Source organism: Drosophila rhopaloa, unplaced genomic scaffold (genome assembly GCF_018152115.1).
Source record: "Drosophila rhopaloa isolate 14029-0021.01 unplaced genomic scaffold, ASM1815211v1 contig_155, whole genome shotgun sequence".
Taxonomy (NCBI): Eukaryota; Metazoa; Arthropoda; class Insecta; order Diptera; family Drosophilidae; genus Drosophila; species Drosophila rhopaloa.
Window position 1 is genome coordinate 4,485,042 of NW_025335034.1, and position 19,540 is coordinate 4,504,581.

Below are 19,540 nucleotides of genomic sequence, written 5' to 3' on the forward strand. Positions count from 1 at the left end.
ACACTTATAGTTATTGGATCTCATGTGATTTGAAAGCTCTTCAAAATAAGTTTGTAAGTGTGCTGCACAAAACTGGTCTTCGACTTTCACTTAAGGGAAAGTAGGGAATTGAAAACTTTGTCATATTTTTGATGATTTCAATTCACCAGATTAGTTTTTATTTCAGATTTTATGTTTAGCAAGTGCTTACTACTGCCTATAAGTTGTATAGGCTATAAAATCCTTCAGGATTAAAAAAAGCACATAACAATTTTTAACATAAACAGGGTTAAATTAAAATAATCATTTGATAATAAAAATTAACAAATTTTCAAATTTAAAAAGGAAAACAAAATAACCTTTTTCAATATTACAAAATAAGTCAACATAATAATTTGTCCCAATAATAAGCTCTGCTTTTGGGGCATTAAATATTTTGCGAAACATAGAAAATTGGACTAGAGAGCTTTGACTGTAAAGTAATTTGCGCGAACCTTTGACCCCCGTGCCATCTATTTCACCTAACCCAACCGCCTTCGGCCATCCGGCAATGACTTGTTCGGTGGCTACTGGGACTGGTTGCTTTTTAATCTGTTTTCCTTTTCCGAGCTGATTTTTATTTTTCCAGTCCCTGCCGTTGTTGCCAGGCGAACGCCTCTACGGAGGCTTATAAAAAATGTAGACAAGAGCGGCCAAGTGCCGCTCGCTGATGCCCGGGGCAATTGGGCAACGCATTATGTCGTAGATTATGGCTTATGCATTATTTATGTGGGTCAGCTGACGAGCGGCGAAACGGCCTTTAATTGGATCGCCAGTCGGCCTTAATGTGCAGTCTGCCAGTATCCTTCGAGTCGCTATTTGTAAGATGCTCGAATATATCACCGGAGGGCAACTAATTTTCCCGTTTGTAATTCTGGCTTAATGTTAATGCGTGAGTTCACTAGAAATTAAATCCGCACACTTATTACTTGGCTAAAACGAAAGAAATTAATTTTGGGATTGCTGATTTATGCAGGTGCTAGAAGGTTAGGCCAGTTTACAGGCTTAAGAAAATATATTTCCTCCAAAATACCAAGTAAATTGCTTCTATTAGTTGATTTATTTATTCTTTTTGATAATGCTTTTTATACCCTTGCAGAGGGTATTATAATTTTGGTCAAAAGTGTGCAACGCAGTGAAGGAGACGTCTCCGACCCTATAAAGTATATATATTCTTGATCAGGATCACCTCCTGAGTTGATATAGCCATGTCCGTCTGTCCGTCTGTCCGTCTGTCCGTCTGTCTGTTTCTACGCAAACTAGTCTCTCAGTTTTAAAGCTATCGAGTTGAAACTTTGCACACACCCTTCTTTCCTTTGCACGCAGTATATAAGTCGGAACGGCCGGGATCGGCCGACTATATCCTATAGCTGCCATATAACTGATTGATCGGAAATGCCATAACTCTGCTGTTTGTTAAGTTAGGAAGTTGGGACTTTCTGTGGGTTCTATATTTGGCCAATCAATCCGACGTACCAAATTTCATAAGGATCGGCCGACTATATCCTATAGATGCTATATAACTGATTGATCGGAAATGCCATAACTTTGGTGTTTGTAAAGTTAGGAAGTTGGAATTTTCTATGGGTTTTATATTTGGCCAATCAATCCGACCTACCAAATTTCATAAGGATCGGCCGACTATATCTTATAGCTGCCATATAACTGATTGATCGGAAATGCCATAACTTTGGTGTTTGTAAAGTTAGGAAGTTGGGATTTTCTATGGGTTTTATTTTTGCCCAATCAATTCGACATATTAAATTTCATAAGGATCGGCCGACTATATCCTATAGCTGCCATATAACTGATTGATCGGAAATGAAATAACTTTGGTGTTTTTAAAGTTAGGAAGGTGGGATTTTTTATGAGTATTAAAAATGCATCATATGAATAATTTTGGAGAATATAATTTGCAGAATATTCTGCAAGGGTATTTCAACTTCGGCTCCGCCCGAAGTTAGCTTTCCTTTCTTGTTAAATATTTTTTTAGTTTAGTTTATTTCCAACAGATATTAAAAGCCTTTTCCCTAAAATGTTTATTACCAACACCAAACATAAATAAACTGTTTGATATAGAAAGAAAATATATACACTATTTAATCATTATTCTATTAGAGTAAAATCTGATATGCATTTGAAATAAAATTATTCATGAATGTTGCTGAACTTGTATATTTTTTAATAAGTAAATATTTGCAACATTCCATTGAAAGAGTAATTTATTCGTGTCGGGTGGCTTATTTAAAAGTAAGGTCCGTACACTAATTACTAGATCGCCGTGACTAAAATTAATTTTGCGCTTGCAAATTTATGCATAGTAGTTAACTCAGCGCGCAGTGAATTTTTCGGTGAAATAGAGAGGAATTTCGCATGTGGAATGCTCACACTCAACTGGCCAAAAAAACAGGGAGGAAAAACAAGTAAGTTGCAACTACAACAACTGGCAACGTGCCAAGGTGCTCCGCCGCCTGTTCCATGGGAGGAAAAGTGGGTCTGTGACGTGGCCTAATGGTATTGAATAGCGGCAACGGGCACGGACATGGGTACTACAATGGCCAACAGAGAGAGAATTGCACGCATATTAACACAGCTCCCTGCACACGCCAAAAGGGCCAGAAGAGAGAGAGGCAGCGTTTTACTCAATGAATCATGGCCAACAGCTGATTTATATTTGTGAGCCAACAGTGTGTGCGTGTGTGTTGGCAGCGATTGGTGTCCTTGAAACTGTTCAAGTACGCTCGACAAGTGCACCAAGTGTCTCATTGTGCATTTCTCTGTGTGTGCGAAGGCCACTGCCAGTGGCAGCGGCAAGGCAATGCCATTAGGACCTGGCCATAAGAGAACGGACGACGTCCTCATCTCCATCCCCATCCTCATCCCCATCGCCATCGCCATCCCCGGGCGCAGCCATGTCCCTTGTCCCATGTCCCGGCTGAATGGGGAGGAAGACAAAAGTCCAAGCCACTGCAGATAATTGACAACGAGCTTCTGAAAATCAATTGAGTGACTTTGCATGTACGACTTTACCCCCGAGCGGACCACTCGCTATTGTTAGTGCTGTTGCGGTCGTTGTAGTGGCCAACGCCAGTGCTGACCACGATTGGATAGGCAAATAAAAATGTATACAACAATGTCCAAGCTTTAATGGTAAAAAAGCAACTACGGTTTAAGTTAAGTAGAGAAAGGGGAATTTTATAGACCATAGCCGTTTTCTTAAAAGCTCGCGAAATTATTTTCCAAATTGCTTGTGGCTATTAATTTGGCTTAAGTCGCTTAAAACAGTTTCCACATTTTGTCTTACATGTAATTTCGCAATCATAAGATAATTAGCAAACAACTTTATTGAGATGGATTTTTTAAGATTTTTAAGAATTTAAAGAATTTTACTAGACTTTAACATACAGGTGTACATTTTCTTTTAATTGGATTATTTTTAGAAACTGTTTGATTTTTAAGAATTAAGAATTATTTTTATTACCGTTTAGTTATTTTAAAGTATAAGTTTTGTTTACGATCTAAACTTACAAAAGTACACAAATGCAATGGTTTTGGAATACTTGTATCAAAGAAAACGAAACTTGAGTCAGAGAAATGAATGATCTTCGGTCAATCCCATTTGTGTGGTATCCCCAATAAAGAGCAGAAAAATAAGCCTGTTGAAATGTCTGATGGCTGAAAAAAGGCTGGTTTGTCCACACTGGCATCGGTTGCCATGGGACATTGTTCGCCGGGGCAGTACTTGGGCAGAAAGACGGAAAGCGCGCCAAAACTGAATGAAATCCCGCCGCAAATGTCGTTGGCATCTTTGCCCGTCCGCAGTTACTGAGTTACTGTATTTGCAGTGCCCCGCCTGCTGTTGTGGCTTTGTGCCCACTGCCGGATGGATTCACTTAACCAGCGGGGCACACACAACTCGGTATTGGCTCAGAACCAGGCCCAGGTGCTCTTGGCCAGGTGGGCGAACTGGGTGGTAGTGGGCGTGGCAGGATCGCATTGTTTGGCGGCGTAGGCCGGGGTAAACACGCTGGGCACAGACGGCGTGTCGCTTGCTCTCTTTGCTGTTTGATTAACGTTTTAACGATTTGCGCAAACAATTGCGGCAGTAACAGCAATCACTAACAAGAAGCAACATATACGCGGATTACCACTTGTGGGCTTTGCATGTTTTCACAGCCATCTGAAGGATTTGCCTTTATTATTCCTTGCCTTGGCAAAGCAATTTTCGACGGTGGCTCAAGCACATGGGAGGAAATTGTTTTATTTTATTAAGTTTTTTTGTTTCGAAATGAAATGTATTTGCCTGAGGAAAACAGGTATGAACGATATAGTGGCTTGGCTGTGAGGTACAGAGAACTCCGTAAACTGCTACAAGGAATCATACCCTAACAAATTTCAAACCCTATTTGACTTGGCTACTAAGTACTGAATATAATAAAGGTATCCATTTTATATCTGATGAATAAATGTCTATGTAGATTTGCAACAGATTAAAATCTCATTAAAATAAAATTGATATGTCGAAAAATGTCAAAATTATATTTTATCCATATCCGTATGACATGGATAGTAATATACACCATTTATTGGCATACTTTTATATTTTAAAGTGTTTGTTTATGCTGATATGGTTTGAAATATACCTGGCATTCTTTTTCATATTATTTTACTAAAACGAAGGGATCAAATTAAACAATTTTAAGGCTTTGAAAAGCTTTCTTAGCACTGTAACACAGATTTGCACGAAAACATTGTATCATTGAGAAAGTGCGCTGAATGTAATTTCCAGAAGTGCTCAAATAGAATGTTCTCCGGGAAACTTTATTTGCCGTCTGGCGTAAATTGCATTCCATTTGGTATGCACATTTTGAATTCGCACTCAGTGTTTAAATGCATGTATTGCAGACAATGCGATTGGTTGAGGGAAAACTTAATTAGGCTGATTAATTAAAGTGCCCGTGTCGTAGCAGGGATTTTACACTTTATACTACAAACTTTATGGGGAAACTGCATCAGTGTGACAGCTAAGGTTGCTGCGTCAACTCCAAGGACTTAGCTCAGCTTATTTTTCTCCTTCAGAGATCGGGGCAAACAACAGCGCTGCTGGCAATCAATAGTGGCTTCATTATGACGGTCTATTTGCAGAGTGTTCCCAGTTAGCTAACTAGCTTCGGGTTCGGGTCCCAGTACTTTGCATAACTGGAGCAAGGACGAAACGGGAAAAGGGCGGAAAAGTGGGACTGCACTTCGGCTTATTGCCTACGCGCAGCTAGCAGCCATTCCAACCATTGTTGACTTGTTTGCAAATTGGTTTCACCAGCTGAATTCTTCGAACCATGTCCTTCGCATTGGCAGCAGCAGCGTCTCCTTCTGTCGCTGGCATGTCCTGGCATATCCTGGCCGCCTGGCTGCCTTCATTTCAAATTACTTCGCTGCGTAAATTAGGTGGCCCATCTCCCTTTTTTCCCGCCTGTTGACATTCCACCACGAACACTCGCGTTCGCGGCAAATGTATGTGTATTTTTCATCTTCTTTGTAGTACAAAATTTGATTTCGGTTTTGTTGAACGCGGCTAATTTCATTTTGTCAGACCTCGACCTCGCACTTGTACCCGCTCCACCGCCTCTCGGAAATTCTAATACTGAGTGATGTGGCAGGCCTAATTTCATTAAAAACGGTGCAAAAAGGGAAAGAAAAAACCAAATGTTTAACAGATTTCTGGCGGAGACAAAAGAATGTGCCAAAAAAGAAAAACAAGTAGCAACCCGGCTCATTTTTAACTTTCTCTGCGCTTTATTTAACTTTAACCTTTTTTATGGGTCCGCCGGAGTGTGTGTGTGTGAGGGCTCCTTAATTAGAAGCCATTTTCACTGGCAGCACTCAACCACACCCATCCCCTCCAGTCTAATGAGCCTGAGCCTGATTCAGATTCTGATTTTGATGTTGATTCCTTCGGCTGCTCTTCGTCGCTTCATCGCCGTTAAACATAATCAGGGTTCAATAAACACAGCCCCCGCTGAGAGTGTTGCCAGGTTCTATGAACTTCTTGGCTGAAAATGCAAATCAACAGCTTAAAATTTAATTTAGGCGTTAGCAATGTAAATAAACTGGGGGCCCGGGAGGAGTCCCCAATCCTCGCGAGATGCTGTGTACTTAGGAGCAGCTCGCCTGAGTGACCATTTATGATTTGGGCCTTGTCCCAAATTCAATTCCGAACATTTGGTTAACTTTGTTAAAAAGTCGAAATTAAAATAAGGCAAAAAGTCGAGGAAAAAGTGTGTTGACCGCATTGAGGCTTGTTTTTTTTTTGTCGTGTTGACTCCCTCGCAGACCGCAACTAAGTTGAAGTTGCGTATCCGCCGCGTGTTACAATATAAATTGAAACAAAAGCAAGCCAATAACTTTCGCTCTCACTCAGTCTAGCGTTTTTCATTATTTTCGTTTCTTTTTGGGCCGAGACGTACAAATGGCACGGCTCAAAGGAAAGTTGATGAGCTCGCGAAGTTGGTCATAAATTTCGTTGAAGAATGATTTCATTTTGTGCCCGGCAATGGCGACACGTTAATCTGCAGCGACTGGCTCCCAAAGGGCGAGTCCCGGGCACAGAGTCGACTCTATTGAACCCACATATAAAATCAATAATAGCATAAATAATATACGTGTAGAGTTTTGTGGGGCAGGCGAAAAAAGGAACGCCTGGGAGACAAAGGCCTAGGCCGACAAGGCAAGGCCCATGGGCCGTCGAAGGACCCGGGCAGAGGGAGTCCTCCCCAACACATGCCTGACACAACACAAAAACGAAAGCTAAACCGAAAAAAATTGGGGAGAATCCAGGGCAGGGGGTAAGCATGAACAGGGCCACGCTGAACCTTTAACTAACACACAAAAGGCTTTCTCAACGGTTTCTAAAGTTGCAGGCCAACCAGTGGCAAGACAAAAAACCCTGTACACCGAAAATAATCTTTTTCTCACTTCATAAACAAATGTTTTTAAAACTGTTGCCTATCTAGGGGTAATTAATTAATTTATCTCAGCTTAAAATCTACTTTTGGCTTACCGTGTGGACGTAAAAACCTTAAAGATTTTTATCAATATATGGCAAATCCTTGTGTGTTATCAAACTTTGTGCCAAAATACGAGATTTTATGCAATTTACAATTAAAAACATTTAAACTAGCTATAAGAGATGATCAAGTATGTACTAACATATGCCATATAGATTTAAATAAAGTCAAATAAGCTTAAAATCGTTGTAAATTTTTACAATATGTACATCATCCTTATGTCTTCCAGATTTATTTCCATTGGTTTCTTCTTTAAGTGTAGAGTACAGTAAAGTGAGAGCTCCTGCAATGCTGTGAGGGGTTAGCTTATGGGGAGTAGGGCGAGTGCAAAGTAAACATGTCGAATGAAGGATACTTAAGCAGCTCTAGAAAGAGGGTCGCCCGAAAAGTTGACTCACTGCTGAGGGTACTCGTTTGTAGAGTGACTTTGAACTGGTTGTGGGCTATTTTTCAGCGATTTGTTTTCCCTAGTCCTTAATATGCACAGAATCCTCTTACGGAAAAGTACTTTCTTGACTTGAAGGTCGTTTTTCAAAGATAAGGAGGTGCAACAATTTTGATTTGTTCGCTTAAGATTTTAACGTTACAGTTTTCAGTTGATGGATACTATTAAGATTTATTTTAGCCTTCCAATAACTTTTCAACATCCCTTATCATCAAACGTAGTTCAGATTCATAGTGTTCAATCAAGACAAAAAGGTGAATATTAAATTGTCACACCAAAATATTAGAACATTATTATTAAATAATGATAAAATTAAAAATAAATCGGAAATTTTAATTTGGTAAAATAAGTTGTTTCTGGAAATAAAACGGTGAGGTTTATTTTGTTTAATGCTAGAGTGGGTAGGAATGGGTATATAATAATGTTATTAAATTTTCAGTAATCCTAGACTCTTGTATTCCCAATCCAAAGAGAACTTTTTCACTGACCCCCGTTCTCCATTGCCAGCACACCACTTTATTTGGCTTTGCCACATTACAATATTATAAACAATAATCCGTTCCAAAGGACCAAACACAAATGGAACAATTCCTGGGATGCCAGGAGGGCGACGAGGCACTTTGACACACTCCTCCGACTCACACAGATGTCCCGGGATGTCGAGCGCCACTTAATGACATAAACACTGGCAATGGCCGTTGGCCCGTGAGTTGTGGCATCTGGGGTTGTGGCATCTTGGGCATCTTGAGGACCTCGGGACCAGCCCATTTTAGCCGGAGCTCCGGCGGAAGTTGTCCTAATGAGAAAAGCGTTGAGCCGCCAATCCGCCAATGTCCTTCTTGCTCACGAAGAACCACAAAAGGCACAAGTGAGGAGGGAGCTGGAATCCCTGGCACTAATATTATTAATTTGCAACTTTTGTTGTGGCACTGCGAGAGTTAAGTCAAAGGCATTTAGTGGGCAATAAAATACGCAGAAAAGGACGAGGAATTTCCATTTCCATTTCCAGTCGAGTGCTCGGGGAAAATGCGAAACTGATTTAAATGCTTTCTTAAGCGTATTTCCGGCTTCGGTTGTAAATATTTGCTTAACTGATTGCACAGAGGAGAGTCGAGAAACACTTTTTCGAATTAAGTCTTTGTTGCTGTTCAGATTGCTTTTTGTGGTTGCTTTATTCTTGCATTCTGATCCTTTCCGATGCTGTGTCTGCTCATGGTTTGTGCAATTGACATGTTTTTATTAAACTTTTCGTTGATTGGGCAGCAAATGGTGTGCAACATGAAATACAAGATTTGTGGTCATCCCAGACGAATTCGTTAAGCAAAACTTGCAACAAAGTGCGAACAATTTGCGGTTAATAAAAACCATTAAAAGCAATCTCGAACAGAATGTTGATAATTGGAATTCAAATAGAAAGTGTCGGGCAATGATTTTTGTCAATACAACGAGTGCTTTTTCTGGTAGATTGACAACGTTCTTTAATTAAATTTTCAATCTCAGCAGACAAAAGTGTTCGTCAGCATTCAAATCGAGTACAAATCGCATCATTACGCCGGCTATGAATTTGATTAGCTTATGGCTAAATCCAAACAGACACGATAATCGGAACGCCAGCAAGAACAACAACGGCATGCGAAAATGCCTAAAGACATTCATTCTATTTATCATTTATCCAGCCATTTATCGAAAGACATTCGAGCTGCTGCCCGAGGTTCGGGGCGGGACTGATGAGATATTGCCAGAATAAATGGAGGCATTTACATTTAAAACATTTATGCGCAAATATTTGCCGGCTTTAAGGGCATTAGCCGTATCGGGCGGGGCATATTGTCTTACATTCGGTATGGGTAACGGTCTGTGCACAGAATCCCACTGAACTCGAAACCATTCGAAAGTTTCCAGCAAATAAAACATCCATACACGAACGCATGTATGACTAAACAATCTGAAACTCGACTGTATTAGTTGAATTCAAACTTTTTCGAGCGTAACTTGAAAAGTTTCAATTTGTGCATGACAATCTCCGTCTGTCTGATGGTCTGTCAGTAGTCCTCTGTCTCTATCCAACTGTCTATCTGTCGGCGCTTGTACGTGTGGGTTGGACCGTATGTCTTTTTAGTTTACTGCTGCACTGGGAGAAAAGCCCTAGCAAAAATGAATGAAAGCCATTTAAGACGTTTGAGAGGACTTTCAAATTAACTGTACGATTTTCTTGACTTTGATTCTTTAAATAATCTCACTTACTTAATATATATTTTTTTAATTCCGTGTCATATTTAAGTAACCAAAAATAATAATAAGAAGATCAATAATCTCTTTATCTACATAATAGTATATTATGTTAGGATGTATATGCTAATAATTTATAGAATTGTAAGAAAATGTTTTAATTTAGTTGCTTTTCAAGGAAAATCACATGTATAGTTTTCTTTGTTGAAAAATGCTCAGATTTAATTATGTGTTATTAAATATTTAAGAGAATGTACTCTAAAATACCGAACCAATTCTTTAAATTCTTTGAAGCCGATAGACTTCTGTAACATTTTTCTAACCAATCGCTTGAGATTTCTTTGAATACCCAACAACAAATTCATGAACATTTTTGTTCTTCATTTAAAAAAAATGTTTTTCCATCTGCAATAAGTTTAGAAGCTGAGTAAAAAAGTTTCTGCAACTCACAGAATGAACCGAGTTTTCAAGCAATCGGCTGAGAACTTGGGGCTTTTGCTAAATTTGATTTGAACGGCAACCTGGCCGAATTTCAATTAAATGCATGTGCACCCGTAGGTGCAAATCGCAAGTCGAGAAAATCGATGGCCAGACTCAGGTGGCCTGCTAGTCGCCTTCGCAGAGGCAGAGGCAGCCAGCAAGTCAGCCAGCCCATTCACGAATGCGAAAAAGGCCAAAGGCTGGCGGCCAAAGGTGAGTCCCAGGGGCAGGGGAATGGGAATGGGCCAGGCCGCCGGCATAGCGAATCAAGTGGCAAATGCCAAATGGCATCCTGACCTGACCCAGCGGCATGAGCATGAGCAAAAGTGGGAGCAGTAACTGGAACAGCAGCCAAGTCAGTGGATGAACTCGACTGGCGGCAAATGGCGTGCACTGTGATACGGGAATGGGAAAACTAACGAGAGGAAATTGTGTTTCAGAAATGCAATGAAAAATTATTGCGAAGCAGTGAAACGGGCACGGATATTTGTCAGTTGCGAAAAAACTTGATATGAAGCGCATCAAGTCGGGGAGAACGATGTTGTGTACGTGAACAAAGTGTTCCTACGTTTCAAATTAGAGCAATAAATGGGTTTCAAATAACATAAATGGAGCGAAAAGAATTGGAATTCTATGACACATCTAAAATCAGGAAATCTTTATAAACTATTTATATCTAATTGAGAATTCTACCGTATTTTAATAGATTTAAGTCCAAACTGAATCAAATAGAGAAACGTTTGTCACATATTGAATTAGAAAAGTATAGAAAAGTAATATCTTAAAATATTATAAAAAAACAAGAAAGGAAAGCTAACTTCGGGCGGAGCCGAAGTTGAAATACCCTTGCAGAATATTCTGCAAATTATATTCTCCAAAATTATTCATATGATGCATTTTTAATACTCATAAAAAATCCCACGTTCCTAACTTTAAAAACACCAAAGTTATTTCATTTCCGATCAATCAGTTATATGGCAGCTATAGGATATAGTCGGCCGATCCTTATGAAATTTAATATGTCGAATTGATTGGGCAAAAATAAAACCCATAGAAAATCCCAACTTCCTAACTTTACAAACACCAAAGTTATGGCATTTCCGATCAATCAGTTATATGGCAGCTATAAGATATAGTCGGCCGATCCTTATGAAATTTGGTAGGTCGGATTGATTGGCCAAATATAAAACCCATAGAAAATTCCAACTTCCTAACTTTACAAACACCAAAGTTATGGCATTTCCGATCAATCAGTTATATAGCATCTATAGGATATAGTCGGCCGATCCTTATGAAATTTGGTACGTCGGATTGATTGGCCAAATATAGAACCCACAGAAAGTCCCAACTTCCTAACTTAACAAACAGCAGAGTTATGGCATTTCCGATCAATCAGTTATATGGCAGCTATAGGATATAGTCGGCCGATCCCGGCCGTTCCGACTTATATACTGCGTGCAAAGGAAAGAAGGGTGTGTGCAAAGTTTCAACTCGATAGCTTTAAAACTGAGAGACTAGTTTGCGTAGAAACAGACAGACGGACAGACGGACATGGCTATATCAACTCAGGAGGTGATCCTGATCAAGAATATATATACTTTATAGGGTCGGAGACGTCTCCTTCACTGCGTTGCACACTTTTGACCAAAATTATAATACCCTCTGCAAGGGTATAAAAATGTGATGCAACAAATAAATTAAAATAAAATGTTGTTCTCGCTAACAAATGCTTTCATTTTTAAAGAGATTTTCATTTGAGCGTTTCCTATTTGAACAATAAAACATTAATTTTGTACTAATTTTAGTAATAATTTAAAATGATTTTGCGCTTCCAGGTAAAATGTTGGTCTATTGTGACAATATTGTAACATAAAAAAAGCAAAAGTAAACATATTAATGTTAATTTACAATAACAGTAATAAAATGTTTGTAGATAGTCTCCGGCTTTGTTATTATTCATTCATTTCAAAGCTAATAAATTTAAAATGAAATGAAAATGTAATTAATTTTAGTTTTATTTCTAATCATCACACATCAAGATTGTCTACGAAATTTCAGTACGTCCTTGGCTCACAGACCTAATCCCAAAACGAGATTACCTTAGTTGGCTTTGTTGAAACCAAAGTCTCTTACGTTTATCTTAATCGCCAGAGCCGAGACTGCAGACTTTAAGCTAATAAAATAAATTGCTTAGAATACAGAATGGCCTAGTGAATTTTTAACCACTGTTCATTGTTCATTGTGCGATTTGTATCATTAGGAGCCCCAGACAAGCCAGGACATTGTGGGCTGCTGGCGGCGGACTGGAAGAGGAGTTGTTGGCCAGGCCGACGGCGGGAAATGTTCGTATTTAAAGTGTCGGCCAACTAAGGATCTCAACTTTATTAAAAAGGCAGCAGACGGCGGTGGCATTGGGTGGTGACCCCAGAGCCTGTCCTGCCGCTTAACTAGACAGCAGTTTCCAGTTTACGTAACCACTAAAAATGGCGCTCAATGTGCTTTCCGTTTTCCGTTTGCCGTGTTCCCTGTTTCCCTGTTCCCCGTTCCTTATGTTTGAGTGTGTGCCTACTTGTGTTTGTGTGCGCTTTTCCTGTTTCTCTCTATGTGTTTTTCACGTTTTTACCATTTCACGTGCAGCGGTATGAAGAAGAAGTTTTTATTGTTTGCTTACTTGCTCAACACGCGCCCAACGTCCGCCGTTGATGATGAGCGGTGGAATGGCGGCAGGATGAGCCCGCGAGCCGCGACGCCTTCATTGTCCTTCCTGATTTGCCTCCTGACGCTTTGGCGGCACTGCCTCACAAAAATAATGAAACTTTTCCCGTTTTTCTGTTGCTTTTATCGCAGTTTATTGTTAATGCTTTTAAACTTGTTGTTGTTGTTGTTTTGGTTGATAACAGCTCAAACTTTTAACACGCGCGGTTCGTAATTTTTTAATGCCTGCGATGTTGTGATATTCTTTTTTCGGCTACCTTTTTTTTTTGGGTGTGTGCCAACAATTTAATTTGTCATTAGTCCCGAACGCGGTTCTATTTATATTGCTGTCCGCATTCGAATATAAAAAAACATCCCAAAATCGATTTGTTAAAATGGAATTTCTTTTTGATTTCTATACCCACTCCAAGAAGAAGTTTCCCGCAATTTGCCGCACGTTTCTCATTCTTTTTCTTGCTTCTTTTTTTTTTGTATATATATAAAGTATAGCGTAAACACGTACAAGACGACCCACAACTCACGGCTTACGACTTACGGCGGTCATAAATGGAGTTTCGTATCGGTTTTTGTAGTGCCGCAAAATCGAAACACGCACACGCGAACTCCGCTGTCCAGCCGGTATTTCCTTGTATATAAATTAATTTGTTTTTTTTTTTTGTTGTACCACTCGAGACAGACGCCAAGAATATAACAACAACTGTCACTGGCACTTTCGGTTACGTGTGTGACAAGTGGCCACAGGTTTCAATTGGCTTTCGTTGTGGTTTTTGTGTTTATTGCTGGCTGGCAGGCCTTCTGGGCCCCTTTTTGAAGCCCTTTGGCGGCAATGCGTGCCGATGAGCGCCTGCTCTGGTAACTGGCCACTGACTGAGTTTGGCCAAGACGGCGTGCCAAGTCCTTTGGCGGCAAATCAACACAGGATGCGGCGAATTCGAGGAAGAGCGCTTCTGCGCAGTCCATTTTGGCGGGAAAAGGACATTTCGAACCTTCAACAGAGTTGCAAGGAAAGGTAGTGTGAAAAAACTTAAAAACTTAAGACTTATTTATTTCAAATAACAGAGGCTTAATGGTAAAGATTAATATTTTATAGCATACTTAAAAGGGCAAATCGTAGTTAGTTATTTCCCTATTAAAAAGCTACCCTCTAATAGTACCTTTTGAGCAACCCTGTGAGTAGCCACCCCCAGAACAGCTGATGCAGCCCCCTTAACACCATTAATCTCACACCCCTTTGAAAATCCCAACCACCCTCAAGTGCCGAATTTGCCGCACAAAAAATAAAAAAAAAACGCTCAAGGCGCTCAAGTCAGGACAACTATATAGTACCACCCCATTGCAGGGCGTCAATATTTGCATTTGTAATAAAAATATTTTGATGCCACCCAGCCAAAACGCGTGCGTAAATCTAAAAAAGATTTGTTTTTTCAGCGCGTGTTCATGTCGTGCAAATCAGACAGCAACAACAACAACAAGAACAACAACAAAGAGGCGGGCCAGGACAACATGCACACAACAGCAACATCAATAGCAGGACGAAAGGCGACAGCAACAACAGCTGACGATGGCAATATGCCGGCTTGAAGCTTGTCTCTGCACATGTCAAAGTTATTAAAATTTCATAAAAAATATATATACAGGGGCGAGGGAATTTGATTTAACGCTTGTTGTGTCACTGACAGTTGTGTGTTTGCTGTTTAAGTGACGCCCCGAGTGACGGACTGTCTGATAAGGAGCAGGTTCCTCGGTCTGTTGTCTCTTTTAAATATTGAAATGTTGATGAGCAATAAGGCACCCATCATTGGGTGCCCTCTACTCCGGGCCAAGAAGCGCGTGTCTATCACTTGTCGAGGCCAAATTGGCGGGCCTTATGAGCGATGATTGCCCCGATGCCATCGTGAATCACTCACTTAGCAGCCGGAAAGAACGGGAGTATGGGTGCAATCTAGGAGCCATGGCTGACTTTGATGAATGGAGTTTGATTTGACGCGCATTTATTATGCACCTCCCAGTGCGGTTCAAAGAGCCTAATTTAAAAAATAAATTCTGTCTTTTTGCAGGTCTTGAAATTATGTAATCAAAATATTTCATCTCTACGGTCAACACTTTAATTGATTGATGCATTGCAATCGACCAAAAAAATTTTAAGTAAATTTATTTAATTTGACTCGCCACCAAAGCGGAATTAATTCACCCGCCAATGTTTATTATTATTTCACAGAAAATATTTGAACTTTATGTTTGCCATTGATGAATATAAAAAAAAAATAAAATGAAAAAAATTAACTGGTTAAAATATATGGTATTAAAATGCTGGTATAGTTTTTATTTGACCGAGAAGGGTTATTTCGGAATACCAATGTTTGTATACACTCACTTGAACGTAATTTAAAGGTAGACATTAAAAATATTAACTGTTTATTAAACGAGCAACCATTTCCAAATAAACATTTTTCGAACGATAAGGTGTGAAGTTTGTTTAAATAATACTTTTCAAAATCTATATAAATTTGTTGAAAAAAAAATTAAAATACCCTTTTAAAGGGTAAACATGCTTAAAGTCATAAAAAGCTTATGTCTTTTTTTAATCTAGTAGAAGTTCATTTTTTTTCTTTAAAACAAATTAAAAGCGATTTTATTTAATTGGATGGATTAAAAAGCGAATCGATCATCATTTATAATAATTTTTTTGGTGTGCAAATTTGTATCACCATGTTCAGCATATAAACAAACTCATAGTCCCGCAGAGATGGCATCTTTTTTTCCTTATGAGTTTTTAAATGCTGAAAAAGTTACTGCTGGGCTATAAAGTAAGGTGTGGAGTTTTAACTTGCGCAGGGCAACTTTCCGATGCGGTGTGTGTCACCTCTTGCTAAATAAATTTAATACATAAAGCTCTACAGAATGGTGAAAACTTTGGCGTACAGGAGCAGGGGACCGTTTGCTCAGGTATTTAAAGCGTGCCAACTGATCTGTCCTTTTAGGGAGCGGGTGCTATGATATATTACTTTGCCAAAGTAATGGAGGTGTATGCTATCATTGCCATGGCGCCGGTTAAATTACACACGCATTTGCCAAATAAAAATCACTCATTCGACGCGTGTGCCAAGGCGCCCACGTTGCCACGGGGCTTTCCAACAAATTTGTAATTTGTCAGCCCAAGTCGAGACATGACAGTTATTAGAAGTTTACAACTGTCGCCGGCAGTAATCAGCTTTACTTTTGTCCTGATAATATGCTGTTAATGTACTTCGATGCGGACTGAGTAATTTGGGTCCCCGACTTTATTTACTTTTCAGCTTGTCCACAACTTTGCCCTTGGTAATCAGCAGCTGGGTTGAATGAAACAAGTTCGTTTTGTTATATTTATAGTTTTTAAATTTATTTTGCTTTTCTGCTTGTTTTCCAACTCGAAGTTTGTTATGTTGCTTTATAATACATCTGAATTTCGTATTCACTTAGTTAGTAGCTTAGTTTGCCATTTACTTGTCTCCCCACTCGAGGCTAAATTTGCTTGTCGGCTTGGCTTAATGTTAGGATCCTATTTTGTTTTGCATGGAAAATTGCACAGCAAAACAGAAAACAATGCAACGAAAAAGTTCAGTTGTCAGTAATAATAATAATAAATAACTCACACGCACATTTACACAGACTTGTCAATATACAAATACAAATTACACATACAATATTAGTTTGGGGGCTGCTGTTTATAAAAATATAACAAGTTCTTTGGAGATTTGGTTTGCGGTCTTCTCTGACGATTTATTTAATCTTTTTAAGGAAAGTCATTTAATAAATACTTACTATAAATATAACATTTATTTAGACATCTATTTTTACACTCTTTATATGATACATACTGAGCTTTGGCTCTTAATCCTTGTTTTCCACTCGACACAATGGTACTATTATATATTTTTGTTTCAGACTAGCTTGGGAAAGCAGCATAAAAGTTGCCGCATGTTTTTATAATTTTATTTACTTGACAAATACTCTTGACTTTCTGCTTGGCTTGCGGATTAATGGAAACTCATAAATCGGTAACGGCTGCTAACATTTTATGGAGTCTTTAGTTATTTATACAAAGTACACAAAACTCTTTGTCTGCTTGTTTGCTTTATTCGCCTTATTAGCATTAGCATTGCTTTTCCTAGTAGAAATTCAGTGTAATTCCCGATTTTCCTTGGGTTTTAACGGGCTTTCTTTGTTGCGGAATATTGGGCCGCAATTGCTGGAATCAAGTTGCTGACTTCTGAAGCAGTACTCAAGCCTTGCCCTCACAGGCTACACAGTCAACTTAATTCCAGGAACTGCAACGCAATTGCCTTTCCTCCGACGCACTGCACACAATTCCAGGGAATTCGACACTAAACACTTGAAACGGAAACGGTTTTTGGGAATCGGTTCGTTTTCCGCACTACACACACACACGTAATTTGGTTAGTCTGATATCGATTCACTATATGTTGGTTAATTTATTTGGGCTTTAGCTTTGGTTTCTCCGAACACCTGGATCCTATATTGATGTGACTATATATTCTCGCTATGTTTACTTGATATACGTTTTAAGGTTTACTTTAGGTTTTGAGCATTTTCAATTCATGCGATTGTCGTTCAAATAACAATTGGATTTAGCTTTGCTTTAGCTTCCGTAGCTTTATTGGGCTTCCTAATTTCTTTGATTTTAATTGCGTTGGGGTGTGGTTGATTTTTCGCGCGGGGAAAATCTCATTTTTTTTTGCAGGACTTCTCTCATAGTTGTCTATAATTTGCGGTCTCTTAATTGGCACAGTTTAGCTTTAGCTCTTTGTTTTTTCGAATCCCTATGTACACGCATAGCTCAGTGAGTTGCAGTGATTGCCATGTTAATTAATTTATTTTTGGTTTTTCTTTTGAGTGAGCAAAATGCTTTGGGGCTTACAGTTTTCCGATTGGCGTACATATAGAAATGAGTTTACAACCTGTGCTTAATTTAGTCGTACAAAAATACTCAGTATTTACAACAAGATTCAAACGACACGAAAACATAAATAAATAATTTATCCTATGATAGCCCCGATCTGTGCTTCAAGGGACCCGGCAACGAAAATTGAAAAAATTAAGAAGATTTAAACAAAAAGCAATCGACGGGTGCACAGTGGCGGGCAAATGAAATGGCACGCTCCAAAGCATGATTGATTAATGTCAACATTACGAGTAAATCAGCCGACGCATGAGCCGGCATATTAATTTTACAAATTAATGGAACATTTTAATTGCATTAAATTGATTCCTCCCCGGCCGGCAATCTGCCATTCTGCCATTCTGCCAGTCTGTCATCCTGCCATCGATTGATTCGTCGCCCCAGCGAGCACTCTACATTTACACATGGCTCGAGGCCGTCGAGGCGGCGGCATTGTTGTTCTTGTTCCATTTGTTGATGTACTCCATGGGTATTTCGATCTGGATCTCCTGCACATCGTCGCCCGCCAGGCGGTCGGCGTGGGACCTGGCCTTGTTGTCCCTGTCGGCGGCAGCTGCCAGTTGTCCGCCCAGGCGGGATCCGCCCGCCGCCAGCCGCTGCTGCTGCTGGGCGATAGGGGTCAGCAGCGCCTCGTCCCTGTATTATAAGTTGTCCACCATCTGCGACTGGCGGCGGTGCGAGGGCGTCGTCGAGTTGAGGTAGCTCTCCGAGTAGACGCTCTTCGCCCGCTGGTCGTAGCGCAGGCTGGAGCGCCGGATGTCGATGTCCAGCGGCAGATGACGGTCCTTCCACCAGTTGCAGAACAGGCAGAGCAGCGTGTTGCGGAACGCCTCCCGGAAGTCCCGGTTGAAGTACGCGTAGATCAGCGGGTTGAGCGTCGAGTTGAAGTAGCCAATCCAGAACAGGATCGATACGACTATATCCGGCACTTGGCACGGCTCGCAGGTCATGGAGAGCGTGTACCTGGAAAAAAAGACCCAAATCATTAGCTTTAACTTCATCAAATATCAAATCTGTCTAATTAAAAATTCAATTTTCGAACCCTTTCGTTTGTTTAAAATAACATTCCTAAACTGTAAAGAAACAAGAAAGGAAAGCTAACTTCGGGCGGAGCCGAAGTTGATATACCCTTGCAGAATATTATGTACATTATATTCTCCAAAATTATTCATATGATGCATTCTTAATACTCATAAAAAATCCCAACTTCCTAACTTTACAAACACCAAAGTTATGGCATTTTCGATTCATCAGTTATATGGCGGCTATAGGATATAGTCGGCCGATCCTTATGACATTTGGTAGGTCGGATTGATTGGCCAAATATAAAACCCATAGAAAATCCCAGCTTCCTAACTCTACAAACACCAAAGTTATGGCATTTCCGATCAATCAGTTATATGGCAGCTATAGGATATAGTCGTCCGATCCTTATGAAATTTGGTAGGTCGGATTAATTGGTCAAATATATAACCCATAGAAAATCCCAACTTCCTAACTTAACAAACAGCAGAGTTATGGCATTTCCGATCAATCAGTTATATGGCAGCTATAGGATATAGTCGGCCGATCCCGGCCGTTCCGACTTATATACTGCGTGCAAAGGAAAGAAGGGTGTGTGCAAAGTTT

The 19,540-nt window shown here is 39.8% G+C and overlaps 2 protein-coding genes across 4 annotated transcripts in view; both read right to left on the bottom strand.

Moving 5' to 3' along the window:
- LOC108044616 (octopamine receptor beta-3R) overlaps nucleotides 1–13,798 on the bottom strand; it is a 52,860-nt gene extending 39,062 nt beyond the window's left edge. For all 3 annotated transcript variants that reach the window (XM_044456842.1, XM_044456844.1, XM_044456841.1), the window contains exon 1: nucleotides 12,908–13,798. The gene's annotated coding sequence lies outside the window, so the exon portion shown is untranslated. The remainder of the gene's footprint in view (nucleotides 1–12,907) is intronic.
- A 3,998-nt stretch (nucleotides 13,799–17,796) lies between these two features.
- LOC108044044 (octopamine receptor beta-2R) overlaps nucleotides 17,797–19,540 on the bottom strand; it is a 48,042-nt gene continuing 46,298 nt past the window's right edge. Inside the window, exon 7 of the mRNA XM_044456837.1 lies at nucleotides 17,797–18,874. Within this exon, the coding sequence (XP_044312772.1) occupies nucleotides 18,553–18,874 (322 nt within the window). The 3' untranslated portion in view covers nucleotides 17,797–18,552. The remainder of the gene's footprint in view (nucleotides 18,875–19,540) is intronic.